General features: G+C 42.2%; 2 protein-coding genes across 2 annotated transcripts; one reads left to right on the plus strand and one right to left on the minus strand.

Moving 5' to 3' along the window:
* Positions 1-4,164: 4,164 nt before the first annotated feature.
* On the minus strand, positions 4,165-8,437 carry rpl7 (ribosomal protein L7). The gene is made up of 7 exons (XM_079233980.1): positions 8,418-8,437; positions 7,811-7,910; positions 7,515-7,681; positions 6,701-6,838; positions 5,837-5,946; positions 4,735-4,950; positions 4,165-4,217 (listed from the first exon to the last, which is right to left on the minus strand). Exons 1-6 carry the CDS (start codon positions 8,429-8,431, stop codon positions 4,742-4,744), a joined length of 738 nt encoding a protein of 245 aa, XP_079090106.1. The 5' UTR covers positions 8,432-8,437; the 3' UTR covers positions 4,165-4,217; positions 4,735-4,741.
* Positions 8,438-11,035: 2,598 nt separating this feature from the next.
* On the plus strand, positions 11,036-21,451 carry rdh10a (retinol dehydrogenase 10a). The gene is made up of 6 exons (XM_079233899.1): positions 11,036-11,445; positions 11,870-12,105; positions 17,662-17,760; positions 18,852-18,997; positions 19,562-19,693; positions 19,865-21,451. The coding sequence occupies exons 1-6, from the start codon at positions 11,160-11,162 to the stop codon at positions 19,986-19,988; spliced, it is 1,023 nt and encodes a 340-aa protein (XP_079090025.1). The 5' UTR covers positions 11,036-11,159; the 3' UTR covers positions 19,989-21,451.
* The last annotated feature ends 1,826 nt before the right edge of the window (positions 21,452-23,277 follow it).

Raw genomic sequence — 23,277 nt, forward strand, 5'->3', positions numbered from 1 at the left:
GCATCATGTCAATTATCATCTTTCATACACACTCGGATGGCAACAGATCAATCATTTACAATGAATGACAGTTTAATTCATATAATAAATCACATCTCCTGTATTTTTGGTTTAGTTATTCACACTGTGACAACAGGGAAACACATTACTTCATGAAATACATCAAATAACAAGGTCAACCATTGTCCTAGTTGAATTATCACATATTAAACAAGCATGATGACTCCAGCTGCTACATCTTCAAATAATAATGAAGTCATCATATCTCTTAACAAAAAGACTGACTGCTGTCTTTGTCAAATACAATGAACAAGACTATTCAGAGACATGAGCTGCCCTCCATACCGCAAGACAACAATGCATTATGTGGGAAAGTACCACATTCTGGGATCTGGGGGCACAGTTTTGTATCTGTTTTGTAGATATGGAATGCAGATTATGTTTCATAGCAATCTTTTTGGCATTCTGATTACTGCAATGTATGTGCCAAAAATAAGGGAAAGCTCCATTTAGTAGCCATTTAGAAGCTAAAGAACAAAAATCATGAGCAAAAACAGGAAACATTCAGTAACAATAACAAATATAAATGTATTTAATTCAGGAAGACAAGGCACAACAATGGTTTTGCTAAACTATTTAATATGTACATAGATATTCCAATGACTTAAAGGTTAGTTAGTATATAACTGCAATGTTTGAAACACTGTTGTATGGAGATCCAAGCCTCCCAGCATCTGCAACATGTGCATGATACCGAGAGAAATATGGCAGTATTACATAACAGCCATTACAAGCCATTAGAAAGATAAAATAATAATCTTTTCATCCATATGTTGAGTGGGAAAATACTAACAGCTGTGAGTCAGAATATAACATATTCATAATCACCATGTGTGGAGCAAATGCTGCAATTTACCACAGTAAATACTACTACATAACTAAAAAAGAGGATCTCAGGTCAGGAATCCCAAAATGTGAAGAGCAGCCATGTTAAGCAGAAAACTAATACGACTGAGGACAAGCAAGCAGTCACAACAAGACACTGAAATGACCACGGCGGCCCGAATGTTTTACTTCCTTCAGTTGTTGTTGGCACAGACTCAAAAGTTCTGATCCTTGACCAGTGTGACTGGGATGACGCTGATTGTCAGGATAGCGTTTTTTTAAGTTTCCTCATTTTCTTGAGCTTTTCTTGTCTCACTGCTTCACCCTCTAAAGAAGACAGCTCACATACTCTGTGGATAAAAGAGCGAGAGGCTCCCACCACCGGGTCTGGATAAGACTGGCCTGAGGGAGGAAAAGAGAAAGAGAAAGAAGAATGGGGAGAGAAGATGAAATGTTAGGATGAGATCTATGATACGATATAGACACTGAAAACAAAAAGAAGAATATTGAAAAGGTGTACTATGCAGAGTGCAGATCTCCTCCGGCTGAGTCTGCAACGACCACTGCTGTATTGCGTGATTGAATCATTTTAACTGACTTGATTTAAACTCAAAAACTAGCGCTGAAGGCCAGCGTAGAATACACTTGATACAATCATGTCAAAACACACGTTGTTGAAAGTAGGAAAATTCATAAAACTGATATGTTTGCTGCCAATAAATTGACATAAAAAACTCCTGTGCTGGTTGAAAGTTGTATTCTCCTCGCTACACAAACAGGAGCATTCTGACCCGAACTGTGAAGGCCACAACAAATAACCGAGGATGGACGACAGGTGCTCAAGGTCTTGGCTTCACAGCATCAAAACAACTCACTCTTTTGATGGTCTTTAACGTTCAGTGGGTTGGAGGTGATGGGATACTTCACCAAAGGCCTGCAGAAGAAAGGAAAAGCAGAAGAGGAATAGTTGTGTGAAATAATTAAGATAACTAATAATTGGCCTGGTCTGATTTAGTTCATGAGGGCATAAATACTTGCTGAGCTTGCAGTTTTCAACTGTGAAGGTGTTTCTGCCATTGAGGACTAAAGTGGAGGGAAGGAGGGTGGCTGGAGTTGTATTCAGTTCATATCTTTTATGGTGGCTGGAAGACAGAGTTGAGGACGTTATGAACATATGAAACATAGGGCTGCACATATAGATTTTGGGATATAACCGTTGTATTTGTTTTGATATTTCCTGAGCATTATATAATTGTATTTATATCCATCTTTCAGAGGGAGAAGATATGTATGTTCTCCCAAATAGTTTAAAGGGTGAAATAGAAGGAAGCGTGCCACCAAACTAAACTGATCCCGCAAATGGAGGACTAAAAGTAATACATTATTATGACCTCATCATTGTCTAAGTGCACAATGATTTCATTTTAGCTATAATCATATGTCCGATGTTGCCAGAATATTAAACATTAAAAGCAATCAGCTTAAAACCCTGTTTGTTACAGACAAATGATGCGTGTCAAAACATTGTCTGGCTAATTTTATCCTCCTGAGAAAGTGACTAAGTGTAGTTACTGCAATCTGTGCAGCTGTCCTCTAATATGCTGTGAAGAGTCGAGCGAGAACTACAGGGCTGAGTGACATTAATGCACTGGTTACCCCAGGGTGACGGGCCGCTCTGAATGGCTGTGGGAAAGCTCCTTGGAGGGATGGCTGAAGGGATGCAGGTTGCCAGGTCTGTGCACATAGTAGTCTCTTGACAGCTGAGGAATCACCGTTCTGGTCCTTTCTAACCGTGCACCTAAAATATTTGGATTTAGATCAGAACTAGCATCTGACCTTAAGACATTCATTTTCTAAAATTATATATTAAAACAGGAAGTGTATACAGACATGTTTATATGCAAAACGGCAATTATCTTGCTTGATTGCATTTAAGTATCACTGTTATACTTGCAGTCACTGCAATGAGAACTGTGCTCATTATGTATGACAACGCCACCTACTGGCAGTCCGGTAAATATCCAGGAAATAGCCTCAAAATCAATGTGTATCCAATTCAACAGTTTATGGTCATCAATTTATTTATTTGAAAATATAAAATAATCCTACAAATACTCTGCAATGTAACAATGAAAGGGAAGCATTCCCATTCTGTGATTCTTACACGGTTTATCAAAAACGATGCGTCTCCCACAGATGTCCTTATTCAGGTCATTGCTCTCCGGTTCCAGTCTAACCTCACTGGTCAAGTTAGGTGACCTACACAGATTGAAAGAGAAATAACAGAGCAGCACGCATGGATCCTAAAAGAGAATGCCACCCAGAATGGCAGTGTGCCATTCATGCTTTTATCCTTGGCTGCATTACCACTAAACACATTTAAACATTGTGCACTTGTACTTCTGTGTAGGACTCATATATGCTTGCACAGCTCGTCAAGTAGAAACACTTCGCATCAGGAAGCAAGGTGATCCAAATGCTGACGCATCTTACCCTCTAACTATAAAGCCGCTCACCAAGGTGGTCCAATCCCTGGGCTCTACAACAGAGACGAACGGTGCTCAGCAGGAATTTGACAGAATCGCTAATCCAGCAGCATCTGAATGGATGCAGCGCGCTTACTTACTGCTCAGGGGTTGTATCACGGGCAGTTTCCCTCTCTGCCCTGCACCAGCTCGCATCCCGAAGTTCCTGTACGCTAGATATTTAGCCGCATCAGGGCCGCGCGCACTGCAACTCGAGCCCGACTGCCACGACAGAGCCTCTACGGCGGGAAGCGACGCATTAACATGGAAACTCATCATGTTGGCGCCGCCATACAATACGTTGGAAACTAAGCGCACTTTGAGAGCAGATATACGACACGTTAGACATCCGAGAGGCTGCAGCTGACAGACTCACCGCGTCACTATGGAAACAGACGGCACGAAAACCGTTACTAGTCATTCGTTACCCAGAATTTAGGGTTTGCTACAAAAGCGTTCCATGTTCCTTCTTACATTTGAGAATTCTCCCAATAGCCCCGCCCACAGTTGTTTTATTTGTGCATGACGGATGTTTAACATCTGTTCATACTGTCCTCCAATAATCCTTCCGGTGATCAATAACAGGATTATTACTTTGTGGGAAAGACAACAAACACCACTTCTGTAAAAAGAAAAACCTGAGCTGAGCAGAGAAAGTGGATACTCTGCTTATTACCAAACAAAAATGATGCTATGCACAAGATGGCATGTTGATGAATTAAATGTCACAATCACATTAATAATCAGAACAAGACAGTTTTTTTCCCCCTCCAAGTTTTTATTGTACATTTTGAGTCCTTTGAAAACCTGAAACAGACAAACAAAACGTTATAAATGGAGAAACTAAACATGTTCCGGATTTTTTTTACCAGATACAAAGCAATATCCAATAAAGGCCAACAAGTACATTCCGTCCATGTTCCTTAAGTGTGCTTATGGAACTTTATAAACAAGGTAGAGGAACTTGAAGTTGCCGTTTGGAAACTATAGAAACACTTCTTTACAGTGGTAATACTGGGCACACAAGGTTTGTTGCCCATGAAAGAATATCACCATGATATCTTCAGGAACAAAATAATTACCATATTGCTTTATTTAATGTAGTTCTCCTAGCATTACAATACCCCATGTCTTGCACAGACTGAAGCATATGTGGTAGATGATTTGAAGTTTATTGGCTTAAGATGTGGTTTCAGACATAATTGGCTTAATTTCAACTGGTTCTCACCATAGTCGATAAGATGGGGAAAAAAGATTGTGCATCATTAACCACATCTAATATGCCATGTATACTGCTTTGCCCTGCAATAGTCCTACAACTCACCATAATTTTAGTTCATCCTCCTGATCATTCTGTTGATTTGATCCTCCCTGTTGCCAGCGTCACCTCCCTCCACAAAGTGGGTGGTCTTCTTGTGCATTCCACCGCGGGGTGAAGACAGCTTGAAGGGCCACAGGAAGTTGTTGGCAGGCTTGAAGTTCTTTCCAACTGTGTAAATCTCGTGGATGAGGTCCTCAACACAGATGATGCCATATTTGCCTTAGGATCAAAAAGTAATGGTTTAACGAATTGAACGGCATAACTTTTGACACACTAAACCAGTTTTACCTAAAAATGTGAGATAGTGAAAACAAGAGCGTATCACTAAAATGTTACGATAAACACTGAAATGTTTGGATAAAAGTTGTCCAATATTCACTTTTTCAGAGTTTTCCCAAGTCATAATGTAAGTTTACCAGACCCTAAGCTCAACATACATTTTACTTTGAGACCAAGTTCCAAAAAGGTTAAATTAAACAAGTCTGAAGACTTCTGCCATCAACATCAAAAGGTACAGCCTAATGTTCAAGTCACTGTTAGACTGGCTTGTGGTTTCAGACAAAACTGGCTTAGTTTGAAGTTTTCCTCACCATGGTCGATAAGACGGGGAAAAAAGTGTGCATCATTAACCACATGTAGAACTACTTATCAAACAGTAACTTCACTATTGTACTTATAAAAATGCTTTTCTAGTAACACCAAATCACTGCCTTAACTGGTCAGAAGTATGATATGGTTCCCCTCATAGAAGCACATGTATGGCGTTATGAATGTAGACATTTATTTGGTTGATTAGAAAGGAAACTAGAATTACTGCCTCACGGTTGAATGCCTCCGCCAACCAGTAATGGTGCAGTTCACAACCATGTCTGTCCACAATGTCGTCGCTTCATAATTGTATCTTACTTGGAAATTTGTGTTAAATCATCTATTCTTGAGTTACGGACAAAAATGGGTTTGTGAGGACATAGTTGCCTTAACCACCCAAAAAAAAAGAGATTTTCTAGGCAATCCTGAGAGATTGCCCCCCTTGAACAAACAGCTCGAAAACATGCTGCCTCTGGCTCCACATGGAAAAGAAATAAAAGTTATCAAGTTTACATACCGAGGGCCTTCTCCACCAGAGCGTTGTCGCTGAGGGCAATGCGCTGTTTCCTCATCCTGCCGTGCCCACGTTTGTAGATGAGCTCACGAACAGACTTCAGGTTGGGGTATCTGGGGGACCAACCGATAATAAACAGTTACGAAAAGAGCTCCATTCAAATCGGAGAAATGTAAGTTTGCAAGCTTATGACAAACAGCTACTTCCTAGGTTATTTATATAAAATATAAACTTATGTTCTAAACTTTGAATGGTTTCAACCACTATAGATGACGCATCATCGGCCATCACTAAAAGTTACATTTGAATCATTTTTTTCTTTAGTGCTGATCCGTTTAGCGACTTAGAATCTTGAAAAGTTCTGAATCTTGTTTTATGATCGGTTGCACCATTAAATCTGTATATTCTCCAAGTGGTTGAGATTAGACATGTTAAGAACCCATGAATTTGAGTATTATTTGATTCCGCATAGTTACATGTTTTTGTAAAGGGAGTGGTCGTAGATGTCAATCGTAATTTACAGTAGGCAATAGCACTGAATGTGCATTACTGTTTTTTGTAAATGATCTCTAAAATACATTGAGTCTTGTCCAATTGTTGTGGCAGTTCTTGTTAAAATAGTCTTCTACTTCACTGTTATACAAATGATGTACGATGGAATGTGGTTTCAGACCAAACTGGCTTAGTTTCAGTCAGTAATCACCATTGTCGATAAGATGGGGAAAAAAGTTGAGCATCATCAACCACATTCCAGGGAGCATTTGTAGCATTTGTAGTCACTAGTACATGTTGATTTCTCAGTACACAATGAATTGTGTCTGCATTATTAGGTCAACATCAAGTTTTAGAGAGAAGAGCCTTAATCACCCCCAAGCGATGTAAGGCTCAGCAATCCTGAGCATGTTGATTGAAGCCTTGTTCAACCTGACGAACACACCATTGAAGATCTGGCGCAGACGAAGAAGCTGGAGAACTTTGCGGACCTTGGGGGCGACGCCATTGATACTGGAAAACAAATAAAGTATAATGATTAGCAAATATCTTAGCATTAAGGTACAGCTTTCTCATCAATTCCAAGTCTATCGATTGTGGTTTCAGAATAAACTGGCTTATTTAGCATAAGTGTATCAGCATAGTCGATAAGTCGGGGAAAGAATTGTTCATCATTAACCACACAACCAATAACACATTTACAGACAGTGCATTTACATGGATTGCTAAAGTAACCAAATGTTGGGATTACTGAATGAAAATGCCCTCAACAGCAACATCACACCTAAATATTTACCTTAGCTGGCTCAACTGTTACACGTGCTCTCATACCACGCCACAGACAAGCTTGAAGCAATGCATGTAGAACTAGCATGCAATGCATGTAGAACTAGCATGCAATGCATGTAGAACTAGCATGCAATGCATAGCCACAGTCGTTTGGTCGTTTAAGGCTGGATACCAGAGACAACTTGTAGCTACGTGGAATAGCTATTTGCAATTAGCAGACAGGCAACACAGCATAGCACGTTAGCAGGAATATAAACCAATTATAACTGATCGATGTCAAAAGTTTGAGCATCATGTGTTATAGGAAGTCTAGTAATCCATGTAAATGTTACGGATTAGGTTCCGTTTGCCATGCGGTACACGTCTGTGCCTAGATAGAGACAGAGTGGGGAATACTCACCCTCTGATCCTGACAACAAAGGCCAGTTTGGGCTCAGCTGGCACGTAGTAGTTTCCCACCTTGCGAGCAGTACGGCCCAGGCGAACCTCACGCCTGTACATAGTCCTGTACTCCTTGTGGTACTTCTCAGCCCTCTTGTAGATCAGTTTCCTGGTCACTTTGCGGGTCTGAGAAAACATTAGGAATAATATTTAATGCGAGAACTTAAGAACCTACTGACGTGTTCACCCGCACAGCGACATATACACGAGTCAAAAGCACTCATTTGAAGCTACATACACATGTTGGACAAGTACCTTTTTCTCCGTCAGCATCTTCTTGACCCGCATGGCCTTCATGGTGGCATAGGCCTTTCGCCTTTTCAAAAGGCTCTCAGGGACCGCCGGTACTTTTTTTCTGTTGGAGACAAAACACAACTTAACACCAAATTGAAGCACATTCACAAGGTCGGGTATCCTCCTCCTACGGCTCAGTTAATATGATGAAACAACTTATCGTCGCGGGTAGATGCTAGCTAGCTAGCCGCCATTTACCGGCTCCCATACATTGTGTTATCTCACGCCAATGAAGACTAGCAGACGTGTCTTAAAAACATTAACAGCAGCAAGAAAAGCGACAAAAATATTAAGGCAGATGATTCTTAACGCTGTTCTCCACTATAACACTTTAGCGAGCTTCTTCTTGAGTGCAGGGAGGCGGTAGAGAAAGCCATGTTGCATTCCTACGGCTAGACACCCGAACCAGTTAAGCGACAATAACTACAAAAATAATCACAATCCTAATCAATACAACTAGGATTACAGTGCATGCACACTAAATAATCTATGCAGAGTGAAACATGAACAAATATGGCTATTTTAACAGTGGATGTGCTTAGATTTTCACAAGGCACAAAACACTCACTCTGAGTCCGCCATTGCGTCCACCGAGAAAGAGGAATTTTCCTGTGCGCATGTCCGGGTTAAAGGATTTAGGACCTCAACGCTCAACTGACTGTCCTTCCAGCTGCCTGACTTTATTTTGCATTCATTTATTGTGCTGTGTTACCATAATATAAGTATTCTAAAAACAATTTTAATGCTATTGTATTTATTATTTTTAATATATATATATATATATATATCAAATGTGGCATTACATTGCTAGAGTGCTTTCTTGAATGTCCCGGTAATTTACGATGTCATATCTCAATAAACTTGCTTTTGTTTTATTTAGATATCGGTATTACAACTTCAACAGAATAGAAGAATAACTTAAGCTGAATTCTAAATGTTAGTTCATGGCAATTCATAAAGGCTCGGAGACATACAGACACGCAAAGTATAACATCAACACAAGGCCAAGAGGTACAGGCAGAGAAGGAGGAAAATAACCAAGAACAACAGGCTCTTCATTCATAAGACTAAGCCATAGATTCAACTTCAGTAAAAGATGCTCCAAAATCAGTTGAATATGTCATGGCATATCCACTGAGTTCGTTCTTAAATACCGGAAAGAATGGTCTAGGAAATTTTAATTTGCAGTTGTGGACGTGGCATTTAGCAAGTAAATATCAAATATGTATTATAAACTTTGGTCCTTCGTTTTGCATCTCAAAATCAAACACACCAAAGAAAGTGTCTTTAAAACAAACTAAAAAAATCTCTCAACTGTATTTGTGGCGCTACCTTTCCAACTTTCATAACCCGGGAGGTGGCGGCTGTGCTGTGCACTCGCTGACCCGGCAGAGGGAGCCAGCACTTCATTTTGCAGACCAGGATCACAGGTCCATGGTCTGGAGGAAGTTCCATTCGCTGCACCTTTCTGCGTGGTCCTGGATCTCGCTGGAAACAAGATCATCGATTTCAGGTTTTAAAACACAACTAGGAGTGTGATGCAAAGAAAGGTAATACAAAACGACTGATTTTATAGGTCATATTTAAGGCCAAATACATCTGTTAAAGATGCACATTGTACATCAAAATTGAGACCCAAGTACAGTTTTGCCACACTTTACTTTCCATGTTGGGCTTCTTTAATGCTGAGCGTTTTTTATTTTGTCTTTGTAAGATCTTTTGCAAATATATTTATATGCAAAATTACCCATTTTACATTTAAAGCATGAGCGTATAGGCGTGTATCGTTTGGAGAGCTAAAGTATTATAAGTAATCCACAATAATAGCCTTCCAATCAACAATGTATTGCTCTGTACGGGACCCTCAGATTAAATAGGCCTAAATAGCTTTTAATGTCTGTTGCTGTTCATAGTTAGGCACCTTTTCTGAAACAACATTTTGAATAGGAATTTCACTGAATGCAGTATTTAAATGTTGGTATTGGGATCTGAAAATTCTTCCTCCAGTGGTTTATCCCCCAGACACGCCCATCAAACGCATCTCAAAGGCGTCGTGAGTGCACGTGAAATAAGGAACACATCTTGCAAACCGCTGAAAAACATTTTCACATTTGGCTATTGTTTTTTCTAACAATCATAATTATATTGTTGTTAATATAAACATGTAATACTATTGCCTTCTTACGTGTGTGTGTGTGTGTGTGTGTGTGTGTGTGTGTGTGTGTGTGTGTGTGTGTGTGTGTGCGTGTGTGTGTGTGTGTGTGTGTGTGTGTGTGTGTGTGTGTGTGTGTGTGTGGATGCAGACTTCATTATCGATCTACTTTCACTTTACGCAATGAGCAAATCGCAATGGATCATCGCCAGTTTATTGCTGTGATGCCTGAGACTACTGACTTGGGACTTAAATGCAGTATTGCGTAAAAAAACTAAACAGCTAAAATATCAATAAGTCGGGGAATTCCTGAAGGAACAACGGTGGTTTTGCTTTTTCCAGGTATGGACGGACATTGACCTGGACTTGCAGTATGTGGTCTGAGCTGTGGCTGTTTAAAAGCTGTATTTCGCGGTGTAAAAATCGATATAAGTGTATTTAATGTTCCTGAAATGCTGATTTCAATCCTTTTAATAATCATGAAATAGGATTAAAATAGGATCAAGACCGGCAAAATAGTTAACCTGACATGCTTGTTGAGCCAAAGCAATCAGCTATTAAATTACAAATATTTGTGTTTTTTTTTTAATATATATATGGGCCTAATAAAAGCCAAAAGGTAAAAACAGCAGTGGCTTTTAAAAAGATATGAAAGCTTCTCTAATCTTCCTATGGGCTATTACTTTGGGGGGGTCGCAACAGATTAGTGTTAGGTAAAATCTTTGAGGTTACATCACCTCTGTGCGTAATGTATGGACCTGGCGCTTCATTCTGACAGGCGCTCAAGTCTCAGTCCTATTGGGTCCAGCGCTGATGGGAGGACTGAATAAATAGCGAGTGAGATGCGAGTGAGGATGAGATGAGTGGAGCAGCGGCAGCAGAGGAAGTGGGAGGCACAGTTCGTGGTAGCTGCTAATAACTCACTGCAACTGGACTCTGACTTAACAGCATCTGAATTCTCTTTTCACTCTCAAGCTGTGGTCCTTCTTCGCCACTTTTGTGTACTCGCGTTGTTAGAGCTTCCTACCGGCATTCTGCTCCAAGTTGTGCCGGTGTGCCACTGCCCACTTATCTGCTGCAAACAGGTTTTTAGGGGGAAACATTCCCTGCGCTGCTTCCGCTGCTTCTTTGAATTGATTTTTGAGAGCTTCGGTAAAGATGATGATCATAATTGCGGAGTTCTTCGTGGTCATTTTGAAGGTGCTCTGGGCTTTTGTAACTGCCGGGGCGAAATGGGTTGTGCGGCCAAAGGAGAAGAGCGTGGCGGGACAGGTGTGCGTGATCACCGGGGCTGGAAGCGGCCTCGGGCGGTTCTTCGCCAAGGAGTTCGCCCGGAGACGAGCGATCCTGGTGTTATGGGACATAAACAGCCAAAGCAATGAGGAAACGGCGGAGATGGTGCGGCAGATATACCACGAACTGGACACTCCCATAACCAAAGACGGTAAGTCTGCTTTCTTTTTTCTGCATTTGGGATGTCACCAGTTTTTACGCATGGTCCGTTCTGTTTAGCTTTGGCAGTGAAATAATGTATTGCAAGGATAGAAGTTGCAGTAGTGTAGCAATGAATACACTGAAATGTTTCACATGGTGAGTTGGGCTTTGCAGAATTTTTTTGCAAACAATCTCAGAAACTCACTTCAAAGTAGGCTCTCTGCTCAAGTGGCCTCATTTTCCAAAAGTGTGGGAAAAAAATACCTTAACATGCATCATAAACCCTAAATAATTAATTAATATGCAGACCAATCATTTTACATATTTAAGTCCATCTAATTTAACCTAAATAATTTAGACGTATCAGTTATAATAACTGGCCTGCTGAACAAACTTTTTCATTGACCACTTTTGTTGTCTCTTTTCCTCTGCAGGACCTGTTGGAGGGGTAGAGGAGGTTCCTCCTTTCCAGCCGCAGGTCTACACCTACGTGTGTGATGTAGGAAAGCGGGAGAGTGTGTATTCTACAGCTGAGAAGGTGCGTCGAGAGGTGGGAAATGTGGACATACTGATCAACAATGCCGGCGTCGTCTCCGGCCATCACCTTCTGGAGTGCCCCGATGAGCTGATCGAGCGCACCATGGTGGTCAACTGCCATGCACACTTCTGGGTGAGTTGATGCACAGGCAATTAAGTACATCATCTTAGCTGTAAAGAGTGAATATGATATTAGGATCACGGTATGATGTTTTGATATATCTGCATCAGTTTCCATGCACACAGTGTCAAATGTGTTTACTGTGATGCCGGGTCCACAGGAATGTTTCTGGTCTGACTTGCATCACTTTTCATAATCTTATCGTTCTGTGTGTGGCAAGCTCAAGAAGAGGTGTGCGTCCGTGTGCCTCTCCAGTATTGAGAAAGTATGTCCATAAATGGTTGCCTTGCATGTTAAAATTTCAGCTCCACTTAGTTTCCATCTGCAAGAGGAAAGTCACGGGTTTGGCTTAAGTCTTGCCTTTGCTGCTCTTTGGCAGCCCCTAGTCGGTGATGATCCCCGTGGTATGTCAGCCCTTCCTTCTCCTCCCCTCTGCCGCTCAGATCTGCACAAATCTGCCTTGCGTGATGAAAGCGGGGGGGGGTTCTGTACGCAGGTATCGGATCTGTGTCGGATCACCTCACCACATTTTGTTGGCAGGCAGTCATTCATTTCACTTTTTTGTGTGTATCAGATTTTCCTTTAACTCTGTTCCTAGGCCTTTTTTAATAAAAAAAAAAGCATTTGTTTTTGTGTAAATATTTATCTGAAAGGCTACATGGACTTTGATGGCGTGAACATGTTGCACTTCAACACTGCAGCTAATGTGTATATGAACAGGCCAGGTGCTATTATAGCTTTTGTGCGTGGAGAAAGACGATGTGTCTGGCCCTTAATAGACACTTTACCGAGGAGAATGAGAGTTTAGCATTTAAGCCCCTCTCCTCCGATCTAAAATTAACGACCACCTCTGCGGGACAATTGTAGTGATTGCGCTCAAGGTTTGAAAATGTATCCTTTGCCTGATGCCATAGCTCTAAGCTGACAATTTAATCTTTGATTGTATTTGTCACGATATCTTGAGCAATGTGTCTGAAGGGGACGATGTTCATTTTGAGACTTTGGCCACAGGCTCTTCTTTTCACGGAGGACTGCATTCTCAATGATACCATGAAACCTCAGTGATTGGAAGCTCCCTAATTGAGCATGAAATCTCTTGTGTTGTCAGTCAGACAGGTTGTGTATTTCCCCCTTTTTAATGGATGCTCCATTCAACTATTCATGTGCCTCTCTGGTGGTCATCACCACATTCTTTTATATTCAGGATTTGGAGTCAGGATCCAGTGGTTGGGTGGCAGATTTTAGATTTTTAATAGGGTTTTGTGTTTGTGTTCTCCCATCTGTGTTTGTGTTCTCCCATATTCTGTGGAGAGCGTGGTTCCTTTCGGGGTGGGGGGTGGCGGATGAAAGAAGGGCTTAATGAATGGCGACAGGCAGAATAGAGGATGTGGTTCATTAAAGACACAAGCTAGATGAATAGAGCTTAGACTAACAGGGACCTGTCCACTTTCCTCTCTTACACAAACACAGTACAGTTACTCAATGCATTCAGGTGGTACATTACACAAACATTAGAATTTTTTTCTTTCTCCTTTTTGAACAACAGGCTTATGATTCAACCAATACTCCTTAGGAAAAGTACATTTTAAAACTTGTTTATTTAGGTTCATGCTTTCAATGCGTTTTATAGAATGCAGACACCAAAAGGATGTTACAAAAGAAGAGTTTTTCTTTTCTGAAGACAAAGTTTGAGATTATAACAAAGAGTCACCCGGCTTGCTCCACCTTGTCATTTCTTCTTTTCTTTCTGCTTCAGTAGTGATCATACATTATCTGGTGTGCATTCTTCTTGAGGAGTGTTCATCTTATTCAGATCGTTAAGAGTCACTATTTGGCAAAACATCATAATGAGTTTGGCCACTTAGGGAGACATAAAAGAAGCTATGTCAACCTCTAAAGCTTCTCAGCCTCCCTATATTTTATCCCAACCAGTTATTGAAATTTCCAAACCAGTTTCTCATGACTGCAGGTTCAAAATCTAAACCGCACAGGAGAGTGGAAAATGATCAAAAGGAAGGCCGGAGTTCAAATGAAGAAAGAGACTTGTATTTGTGTGGTTCTCATTTGTTGGACAGTGTAGTGGGAACGAGGCAGGGATGGAGGCGCAAGCAGGAGTGTGTGTGTGTGTGTCATCCCAGACCCCACACTTCTTCTGTGGTCCTTCCACAGGCCCGTCTGACTCCTCCCAACCTGATTTTGGAGGCAGTGGGTGCAGCTGCATGGCTGTCACAACGGAGGCCTGCTCTGTTCATCCGGCTCTGCCACGCACACACACTGACAAACATCTATGATTCATTCCTTTAAAGTTATTATGAGGCAGGGCTTCATAACATTTAATTAGTTTGACATTTTGATTGGTCCAGCTGGCGATTTGTGATGTTTGAGCTTCAGCTTTTAGTCATGACAGGATGGGGAATTTGCAGTCATCTCAATAAGTGTCACCAGAGTTGTTGTTTGAGCATAAGTGTATCTTGTGAAATGCCATGAAAGAAAATCTTCCCCGGCGTCTTGAGCTGATTATCCATCAGGTGGTTTATGAACAATAAGCAGCAATTCCCCTCACGTAGAAATCCTACCACTCTTGTGCAATTACATGAAAGCGCAGAGCGCTCGACAGTGACATGGCGGGAAAAGAGCAGTGGAAAGAAAAGAGGAAGGAAGGCAATGCCTTCCCATCCACAGGCGAGGCGAGAGGGTAATGGTAAGCTGCTGCTGACCCACTTTATCTGACAATTGGTTTCTTGTCTGTGGATCAGCTTGACAAGATGCCAGGCGACAGGAGCCAAGTTCTGCAGGCTGCATTCCTGCTGTAGTCAGAGAAAGGATGCAGCCAGGCAGAAGGGTCCTACTTGACTGGTTTTATATGGGCCCCTCCTCAGGCCTGGTGCACCTGTACCCCTCACTGGACCCTTGGCTACTCCCATGTTGGGCCTTTCCCTGCGCATGTACCTGTTCACATCTCAAGGGAATGGATTAGGGGGGGTAAGAAGAAAGAAAAGTCAATAAATCCATTTGGACATGAAAATATTTTTTCCCTGGCCTGTCGATGTGGTTGCTTTCCAGGTAAATTGGATCTCCGTTGTACAAACCAACCGTGGGTTTGAGGTGCAGTCAACTGTAGCAGAGGCTTATTGACGAGCATGGCCACCACAACTCGCCCAATCTGCATCCATCATCTCTGATGTCCTGTAAACCCAACCCACTCAAATTCCATGATCTGTTGTAGCATCAGACGAGCTCTTGAGCTCAGGCGTTTTTCTCCCTCTCCTTCATTCTCTCGTCCAGGGAGAAGTCAGCCCAATTAAATGGCCATCTGGTGCTACGCAAAGGCCAATATTTTGTTCATATTCCTGTTGGTCAGGCGCTAGCACTAATGCAGCCTGACACCCCAGCTGCAAGACGCTTTGTTTGGCTTAAATGCTCCTGGGGGCACCCACCAATTAGGGGGTGCAGCGGGCAAGGCACCCCCACATAGGCCAAGGAGGCCCGATTGTGTCGGTGGGTAATTTAGCGGAACAAGGAAGCGTTGAGACCCAATTACGGCCGCTCTGATGTAAGACACGAGCCCCTGGTTGCCTTCACACATTTTGTGTCCGAGAGGTCAGCGGGGGTCATACCCACATGCCAGAGCTGCAATGAGAAGCGGGACATCACGGGAGGGTGGGAGAGAGATGGGACGTTTGTTCACGTTTTGCCCCGTCCTCCAGCGAGGGGAATCAGCCTTTTCCTCCATCAGTTCCAGTTGTTTTCGGACTACTCAGCAAAATTGTCCAGTTGCATCGGAGTGTTGGCTTTGGTCATGGAGTATCGTGCCAGATCAAGTAATTCCCTGCTCTCTGAAAGTTGCTGTGGGAGTGGGACACTTTGGCATAAGTCAGGTATGGGCATATCTTAAGTTAATGCTTCAATTGCACGCAACTCTCTCCCTCATCCACTGCTACTCTGGCTTGCAGAAGCCTTTCTCAGCTTTTGCACAGGCCTCGTGTTCTCTCGCTCACTCTCTTTGTGCCCCGTCATTTGATGAGTTGAATATTGCTGCAACTTGAAGACTTATGTCCTGAAAAAGCTCAGATGTTTGGAGCGGAATCAGACTGTAGCTTGCTGTAGAATAAAACTCCAAAATGGTGAAGTCATCTTCCTTACCCCAGGCTTTCTCTGCATGGATCAGACTCATTCCTTCCGGTTTTATTTATGGCACACAAGGACAACAATGTCTAAATGGCAGAGATTACACTAGAAGTCAGTAGGTCCAATGCAGTTAATCGCTGGTAGCAGTTTTAATGAGGCTTTTCCTCCCCTGCCAGTGGTTTCATGGCTGTACTACCTGGTACCACACGCTCTCTGGCTCTGTGCTCCCCTCCAGCAAATGTTTACAAAGGAGGCTGAATCATTTCTCTGGCTCGGCTTATATACTGTACCAACCAATGAAACTGTTACCATTCATTTATATGACCACAGAATTATTGGAAACTACGAATTAAACTGTCAAAAGTAATAACAAATGCTCACCCCCAATTTTCCTGAACCCAAAGTAAGTCTTAAAAGTTCTTACAAAAACCACATTTCAGATTTTACATTACATACTGTATGTAGAATGTTATTGTGATGTAAAAGTGTCCTCTGCATTTTTTGTATTTGCCTCACTGACATTTGAACAGGGTGTTGTAGTCTACATGCATTGTTCTTCACTATGGCAGCGCACATCTCACTTCTGATCTAGCAGTGCTCCCAACAAAAGGCCTGCTGGTTGTTTGTAGACCTCCTAGTGGGAGAGTGATTGGTCAGTTCCTGTCATTGCCGTCACATGTCACACCTGCTGATTGGCTCATGCTGAGACCAAAGTCAGCAGACGGGCAGAATGAGGAATGGATCCATAGGTCAATCAACCGCTAACTCTTCCCGAATCTCCTCCGCTGGGTTGCGCTTCTCACCACCTCACTAACTCTCAATGGGCTGGCCGGTGAAACCACTCAGGCTCTCACGTGGCACTCCGGTGAAACTCTTTCATCTCTGTGCTCACCTCGCTGCCAATTGTTCTGCTGACTGCTGCTCGGGCAGGACGCAAGGCTGTGAGGGTAGACGAGAGGCTGAATTGTATTGTTGTTGAGTGAACGGAGGCCTATGATTGGTGTTGTCACCAAGTCTTTAGAGCCAGGCCCAACGATGGGCACCAGATCTGTGTGGGAAAAGAACAGATTGTACAGCAGCGCGCACACCACACACCTGTTCATTGAATACCTAAGAGGGGAAAAGCCTCATCTTTCTCTTCCCTCGACATCAAATTCACACCTACCACAAAGGAAAAACCGACTTTAAAAACTTTAAAATGCTGCACCTCCAGTGCTCAGTCCGATTTATTTTTTTTGTTTTGTTTTATGCATGTTATGAATTCCCATTCAGACGCCTCTCTCTGCATCACCATGGAGAAAAGGGGGAAACTGATGGAGAGGGGGAATAAGAGGGAGACAGAGAGGATCAAAGGGCTTTGGCACAGACAAACTGCACAAGTGAACTAACCTTCCTCCTTTTTTTCTCTTTGCCCTTCTGTCTCTTCTGTCCTTCCCCCAGACCACCAAGGCGTTTCTCCCCAAGATGCTGGAGCTGAATCATGGTCACATTGTGACGGTTGCCAGCTCCCTGGGTTTATTCAGCACAGCTGGAGTGGAGGTTAGTATCATACACAACAACACATACACATCCCATCGTTCCCACCATCCGAAACCAGTGTTTTTCCCCGAAGCCCTCAGCGTGCCAGCTAGCACACTGCGCCGGGGGAGGTTAGGCCCCCTTTCTCTAGTTGTCCCTCCACCCGTTAAATTAAGGGACACAGATGAGCATTGGGGAGCCTCTTATAGATTTCTCTATTTGCAGCAGTGGGGGTGTGGGGCCCCTATTGGGCTCTGGCCTCAGGGCCAGAATGAGCTGACAGCTCCCCAAGGGACGGAGACATCTTCATCACTGCTTTGTGAACAACTTTGTGCTCACTCAGTATTCAGCTCACACCAGCTTTCAATGGATAACGTTTTCGTTTTCCTTACTATAGTTTTTTTTTTCTCCCCCTGTACAGATTTATTTTGTTATTGTAATGCATATTAAAATATTAAGTGGAGTCATTTATCTCTACAAGCACAGAGGGAGTAAACTGATAGGCCTCCGAGAAGGTTTTATTTTGGTATTTCCGCGAAACAGGCTGAAAATGGTGTCATTTTCAGACGGTCTTTAGGGACTACTACTCCATATGCCTTTTTGTTTTTATAGCTGCACGTTTGCTTTTTTTGCACAAGCATTCATCCACGATGATTAAGTCGCCCTTCAAAGGGACTGACGTTTAGTCAGTTTTTGTTAAGCTATTATGTCTCCTGGAAATGCATCTGCTGTGATTTCAGACGTGCACATTAAACTCAGGGAGCCAAAGCCCTCATCTGTCATGTGGGTACAGTCAAATCTCTTTATCCTCCCCATGTTTATCGACATGCATCTGTGTTTGCCCAAGCCTTTAAAAAAAATGATTATTTCCATGGCGAACCACATCAAAACCGTCCCGCCAAGCTGAGCGGTCTCCTGATGCACTAGAGAAGAATGCTAATGAAACCGTAGAACAGCGGACGGGCTCGCTCAGGTTTTTGTGGCTGTATCATTAACGGCAAGGAGAGACCTCTGCGCCCGAGGGGCATGTTTGATAATGTTCTCTGTGGTCCCTGGGTGCGGGCAAGGGCAGAGTTTTACAGGGCTAACCTGTTCTCTCTTTATTCCCACAGGATTACTGCGCCAGTAAGTTCGGTGCCATTGGGTTCCACGAGTCACTGAGCCATGAGCTGAAGGCCTCCGAGAAGGATGGCATCAAGATGACTCTGGTGTGCCCTTACCTGGTCGACACGGGAATGTTCAAAGGCTGCAGGATAAGGTTAGCTCCTGCCCACACTGGCCACTGTAATTGTGTTTATGTGCGCAGTTATTTCTTCAAAAGCTTTTTAGCACCTGGGATGAGCTTGTCATCTCTAATTTTCACCTTATAAAATTGCCTCGCAAACACATTTTGAAGATCAAAGCAGCCGCAGCTGATGGTTTGTGTTGTGTAACCGAGATATTATAAAGTCCTTGTAGAACATTGGTTGGCTCTCCGCTTATACAAAGACTTTCCCAGGGAAAACGCTCACCAACAGGTGCACCTGGGCTAACTCCCCCCTTCTCCTGCTCTAATAGTCCTCACTTTGTTTGATGTCTGCAGTCAGCAGGTGGCACGTTCTTCTCTGCTGCGCCTCCACTTTGGAGCAATCACTGTTACTGTGAACAACCTTTTAAACCACTCAACTCATAACTCATTAATCGACAAAAAAAAGAACTCTGGTTTCTGAATAATTCTATTCGAATGGAACTGGTTTTCTTAACAAATTACGAATTTTGTCCAGTTTTGGCAAATCCATTGACCTTTTGAATCTGTAAATAACCATGTTTCTTTCCATTTAAGGAAGGAGATCGAGCCTTTCCTCCCTCCCCTGAAGCCAGAGTTCTGTGTGAAACAGGTTATGAGGGCCATCCTCACTGACCAGCCTATGATCTGTACACCTCGCATCGTCTATATGGTCAACTTCATGAAAAGGTGAGCAGCCTCCTAAACTTTATCCTCCTATACACCTATACATCCCCTTATTTCACCCCCCCCCCCCCCCCCCCTCCTCCCCCACACACACACACACCTTACTGTCGGCTCTCGGTAAACTGTACAGGAGTATCTTGTGTCATTAATCTTATCTCTGTCCTGTCTCTGCAGCATCCTGCCCTTCGAGGCCATTGTGTGCATGTACCGGTTCCTAGGCGCCGACAAGTGCATGTACCCCTTCCTAGCTCAGAGAAAGGAGGCCATGAACAACAATGAGGCAAAGAATGGGATCTAGGGGGCGCTGTTTGTATCACGAACAGAGGCACATAAACCTGCAAGCATGAGGAAACAACCACTGATGATGAAAATGGGAAGGAAGGAAGGAAAGAAGAAAAGACTGAATCTAGACTGGTGCACTTGCATTGAGCAAATGCAAAGGTTTTGTTCCTCTGGGACAAAGAAAGCTGTGTACTACACAAAGGATTTATTTGACTTTGTTTTGTCTTTTTTAAGTTTGTTTAAAGAAACCAACATCTATATACTGTGTCACTAGTTTTTGAAATCATACAGAAAAGCTATCCTATAATTAACTATTTACGTAATGTAGTCACCAGCCTTATCTAGTGTCATTGTGGAAATATACAGTATGTTACTGTACAAACAGTAAAAAAATGTTTTTCACTTTTATTTAATTTTTGTAGACATGCACTGTAATTTCAGATTTTTCGCTACACTGCCAGCATTTTGTGTAGGAAGGTTCAACGCAGCATTTCAAACCATCCAACGTCTCCCCAAGCAGAGGCTCTTCTTCAGGCAGTCAGGAAATCGGTTTGCAGCTCAACAAGGCTCTGATCATAGCTTGTGCCATTTACAATGAAGCAAGATAAATGTCACTATTAAAGTTGACCATATTCTGTTGTTGTTAAATACTTAAGTTACAGACATGTAGCATAAACGGTGTGTTGATGATGAAGTGTACGCATTCCGACTGCGACATTTAAAGGCCAGATCGTGGCCGAGTTAAATCTTCACAGGAGTTTCCAGTGTAATGGGACTCAACATTGTCTCCATTAATTGCCCTGTTATTTCAGGTCTGTATTAACTAACCTCTCGAATGAAAACGTGCACGAGTGAGTCGACGTCCTGGGTTGAACAAGCATGTGTGACATTCAGAATGTACTGCTTTGGGAGAAACGGAGAGTAAATAAATTTGTATTTCTCTCATTTGTCTTTATTTTCAAGATCTGTGGTGTTTATATTGTACATTTATGTTACCAATATTTTTTTTGTTAAAAAAACGACAACAACATAGGCTGTAACTCCGGGCAAACCGCTGTCCCAACACTGACGTGTGGTTGAGGGAAATGTATTAAAGACACTAGCTTTCCATTATTCTTTCCAAAGTAAAACTTTAACTCTCCTATTCATTGTCCAGTTAAAGTGAAATGTAAATGTTTAAATGTTGTGAATACCCCAATATCCCAAATGACTGTCTCCACCATATTTGATGTATGAATATTTTATATAAACTTTGGGATGACAAGAGTTTTTGAATTTCAACTACATTCCAATAGGCTTCATCCCTTCAGTCACAGCGATGAGCCTAAATTCTCTACCTCTTAATTTTTGCCTTTTTTTGACAGTATGACATAAGCCTCTTTTTTTGTAATTTTCTGAAGACCGCTCCATAGCAGAGCAAATGTGGTTCCAATGTTTAGTGTCTCTACCTAACTTAAATTAATAAAAGTGATTTAGATTATTAAATGGTGTGTCGTTATTACCAGCTAGTCGGCATGTGAGATCTCAACCTGAATTGGTATTGGAAAGAACACATCTACTCCTGGCCTTCAGTGTTTCTACACTTCCCGTCGTCACTCACAATAGTGGCTCGTATGTTATTCTGTGAATCAAGTGACGGGAAAGAGGATCTTCTGCAATGCTGATGAACTGAATTGTTAGAATGACACCCACCCAGCCTTTTCTCCTCGTTAGCGCTACTCTTTTGACTGGTATCAGTATCACTGTCCTCCCATATTGTGGCACGCCGTGACTCAGGCAGCCTTTAGATATGGGTGTTGGCTAAAGAGGTCAAGAGCCATTTGCCTTTGAAAGCAATGTACGTACAGCACAAGCAAACATGTCAATTTTGGGGGGAAAAAAGGTTTTCACAAGATACCATAAAAGATAAGATACACAAAGTTATGTTCCAGAAAGATTAGTAACATTTTGTTTGTTTAACTTGGATACAGAATAAAAAGTAATGAATGAGCGTAAACACTCATTAATGGTACAACTTGGGTTAAAACCGAGTTTTGGCAACTGTCTCGGTGCAACAACAATGAAATTCCTACTATTTCCACTGGAGCTGTTATGCAGCTGACCCTGAACTTTTACTTTCCTGAATGAAGGCAAGAGAAAAGCGAAATGTCCTAATTGGTGTCAGCGTCACATTAAGATGTCATGAGCTAGATCTGGACTTGCATGTTCAAACAGCTGAGTTGTTTGTACATGGCTGTAGTTGCCTTTAAAGGTCACGTCTTTGGTATTTGTCAAGCCTAATTAAAGGCCCCCTTTTTACACATTTCAAAGGGGTTGCTCACTCCAGAGAGGAGCATGTAATCCTGCTAGTTTATAACATATGTAGACTTAGTATCCTTAAAGATCTCCTCTAGGCATTTGTTTAGACACATACAGATATTCAGATTTGAACAGTAATTGGTATCTGGCCCAAAAGATTAAAACAATAAAACAAATCATATTTATTCTACAGACGTGGCTTCTTGTTTGTGTGTTGACGTCTTTTAAATTCCTCTGAGGAAACCAACTGCTGTTAAATGAGTTATAACATTGATGTCATAATAAATGAAATGTGAAAAATGCAGTCATGAGCCTAAATGCTTGAACATTGTATATCTCAGTCTGGGTCAGACAAAGAGCCATGTCTTCAAAACCTTTTGAGTCCTGTCTTAGACCTTTCCTTATCACCTCGTCACTGATTCACCAGATACATTATCGATGCCATTCAAATTGATTCAAACCCTGATAACGCAGACAATTCAGTGCTGAAAGATTGTAAATGCCAATTCATGTATTTGTCCTAATACAAACAAAGAGTTTTCTAAAAGCAAGTTAGAGCTGGTGAAGCTCTGAGCACACTGTTAGCTACCTGCATTATGGTTGCAAAACCAGATCACGGGAGTAAATTAGGTTTCTTCATCTATTTTGAATGTTTCTTACATTGGAACTAAACTAATTGATCTGAACAAAGTTCTACCAAAAACATATTTAAGCTGTTGAATCCAAAATGAGTCGAGTGATCCTCCACACATCTATCAGTGTGGTAGCAGACACTCATCTCTCCACAGAACCAATTGATTTCTTGGTCAGTGACGGAGAATACACCCATCCTCCAGACTCTGATTGCTCGCTGCGAGCTCTTCGGTGGATTACAAAGAAGCGCGGAGATGTCAGGGCTTCAGCGCACAGCGCTCCTCTGCCGTGACTAATCGGGGCTGGATAAAGTTGCTCAGTGGCAGATTAGTTCTAATATGAGGGAGAGTTGTACTGACAGCTTCAATCCCTCT

The sequence above is a fragment of the Taurulus bubalis genome (assembly GCF_910589615.1).
Source record: "Taurulus bubalis genome assembly, chromosome: 18".
Taxonomy (NCBI): domain Eukaryota; kingdom Metazoa; phylum Chordata; class Actinopteri; order Perciformes; family Cottidae; genus Taurulus; species Taurulus bubalis.

Coding starts and splice junctions, on each gene's coding strand:
- rpl7 (XM_079233980.1), bottom strand. Junction 6,839..7,514: donor TTTGTTGTCAGGATCAGAGG/GTGAGTATTCCC, acceptor TTTGTTTTCCAG/TATCAATGGCGTCGCCCCCA. Junction 4,951..5,836: donor TCTGGTGGAGAAGGCCCTCG/GTATGTAAACTT, acceptor TTTGATCCTAAG/GCAAATATGGCATCATCTGT.
- rdh10a (XM_079233899.1), top strand. CDS start 11,160: ATGATGATCATAATTGCGGAGTTCTTCGTGGTCATTTTGAAGGTGCTC. Junction 17,761..18,851: donor TCAGCACAGCTGGAGTGGAG/GTTAGTATCATA, acceptor TTATTCCCACAG/GATTACTGCGCCAGTAAGTT. Junction 19,694..19,864: donor ATGGTCAACTTCATGAAAAG/GTGAGCAGCCTC, acceptor CTGTCTCTGCAG/CATCCTGCCCTTCGAGGCCA.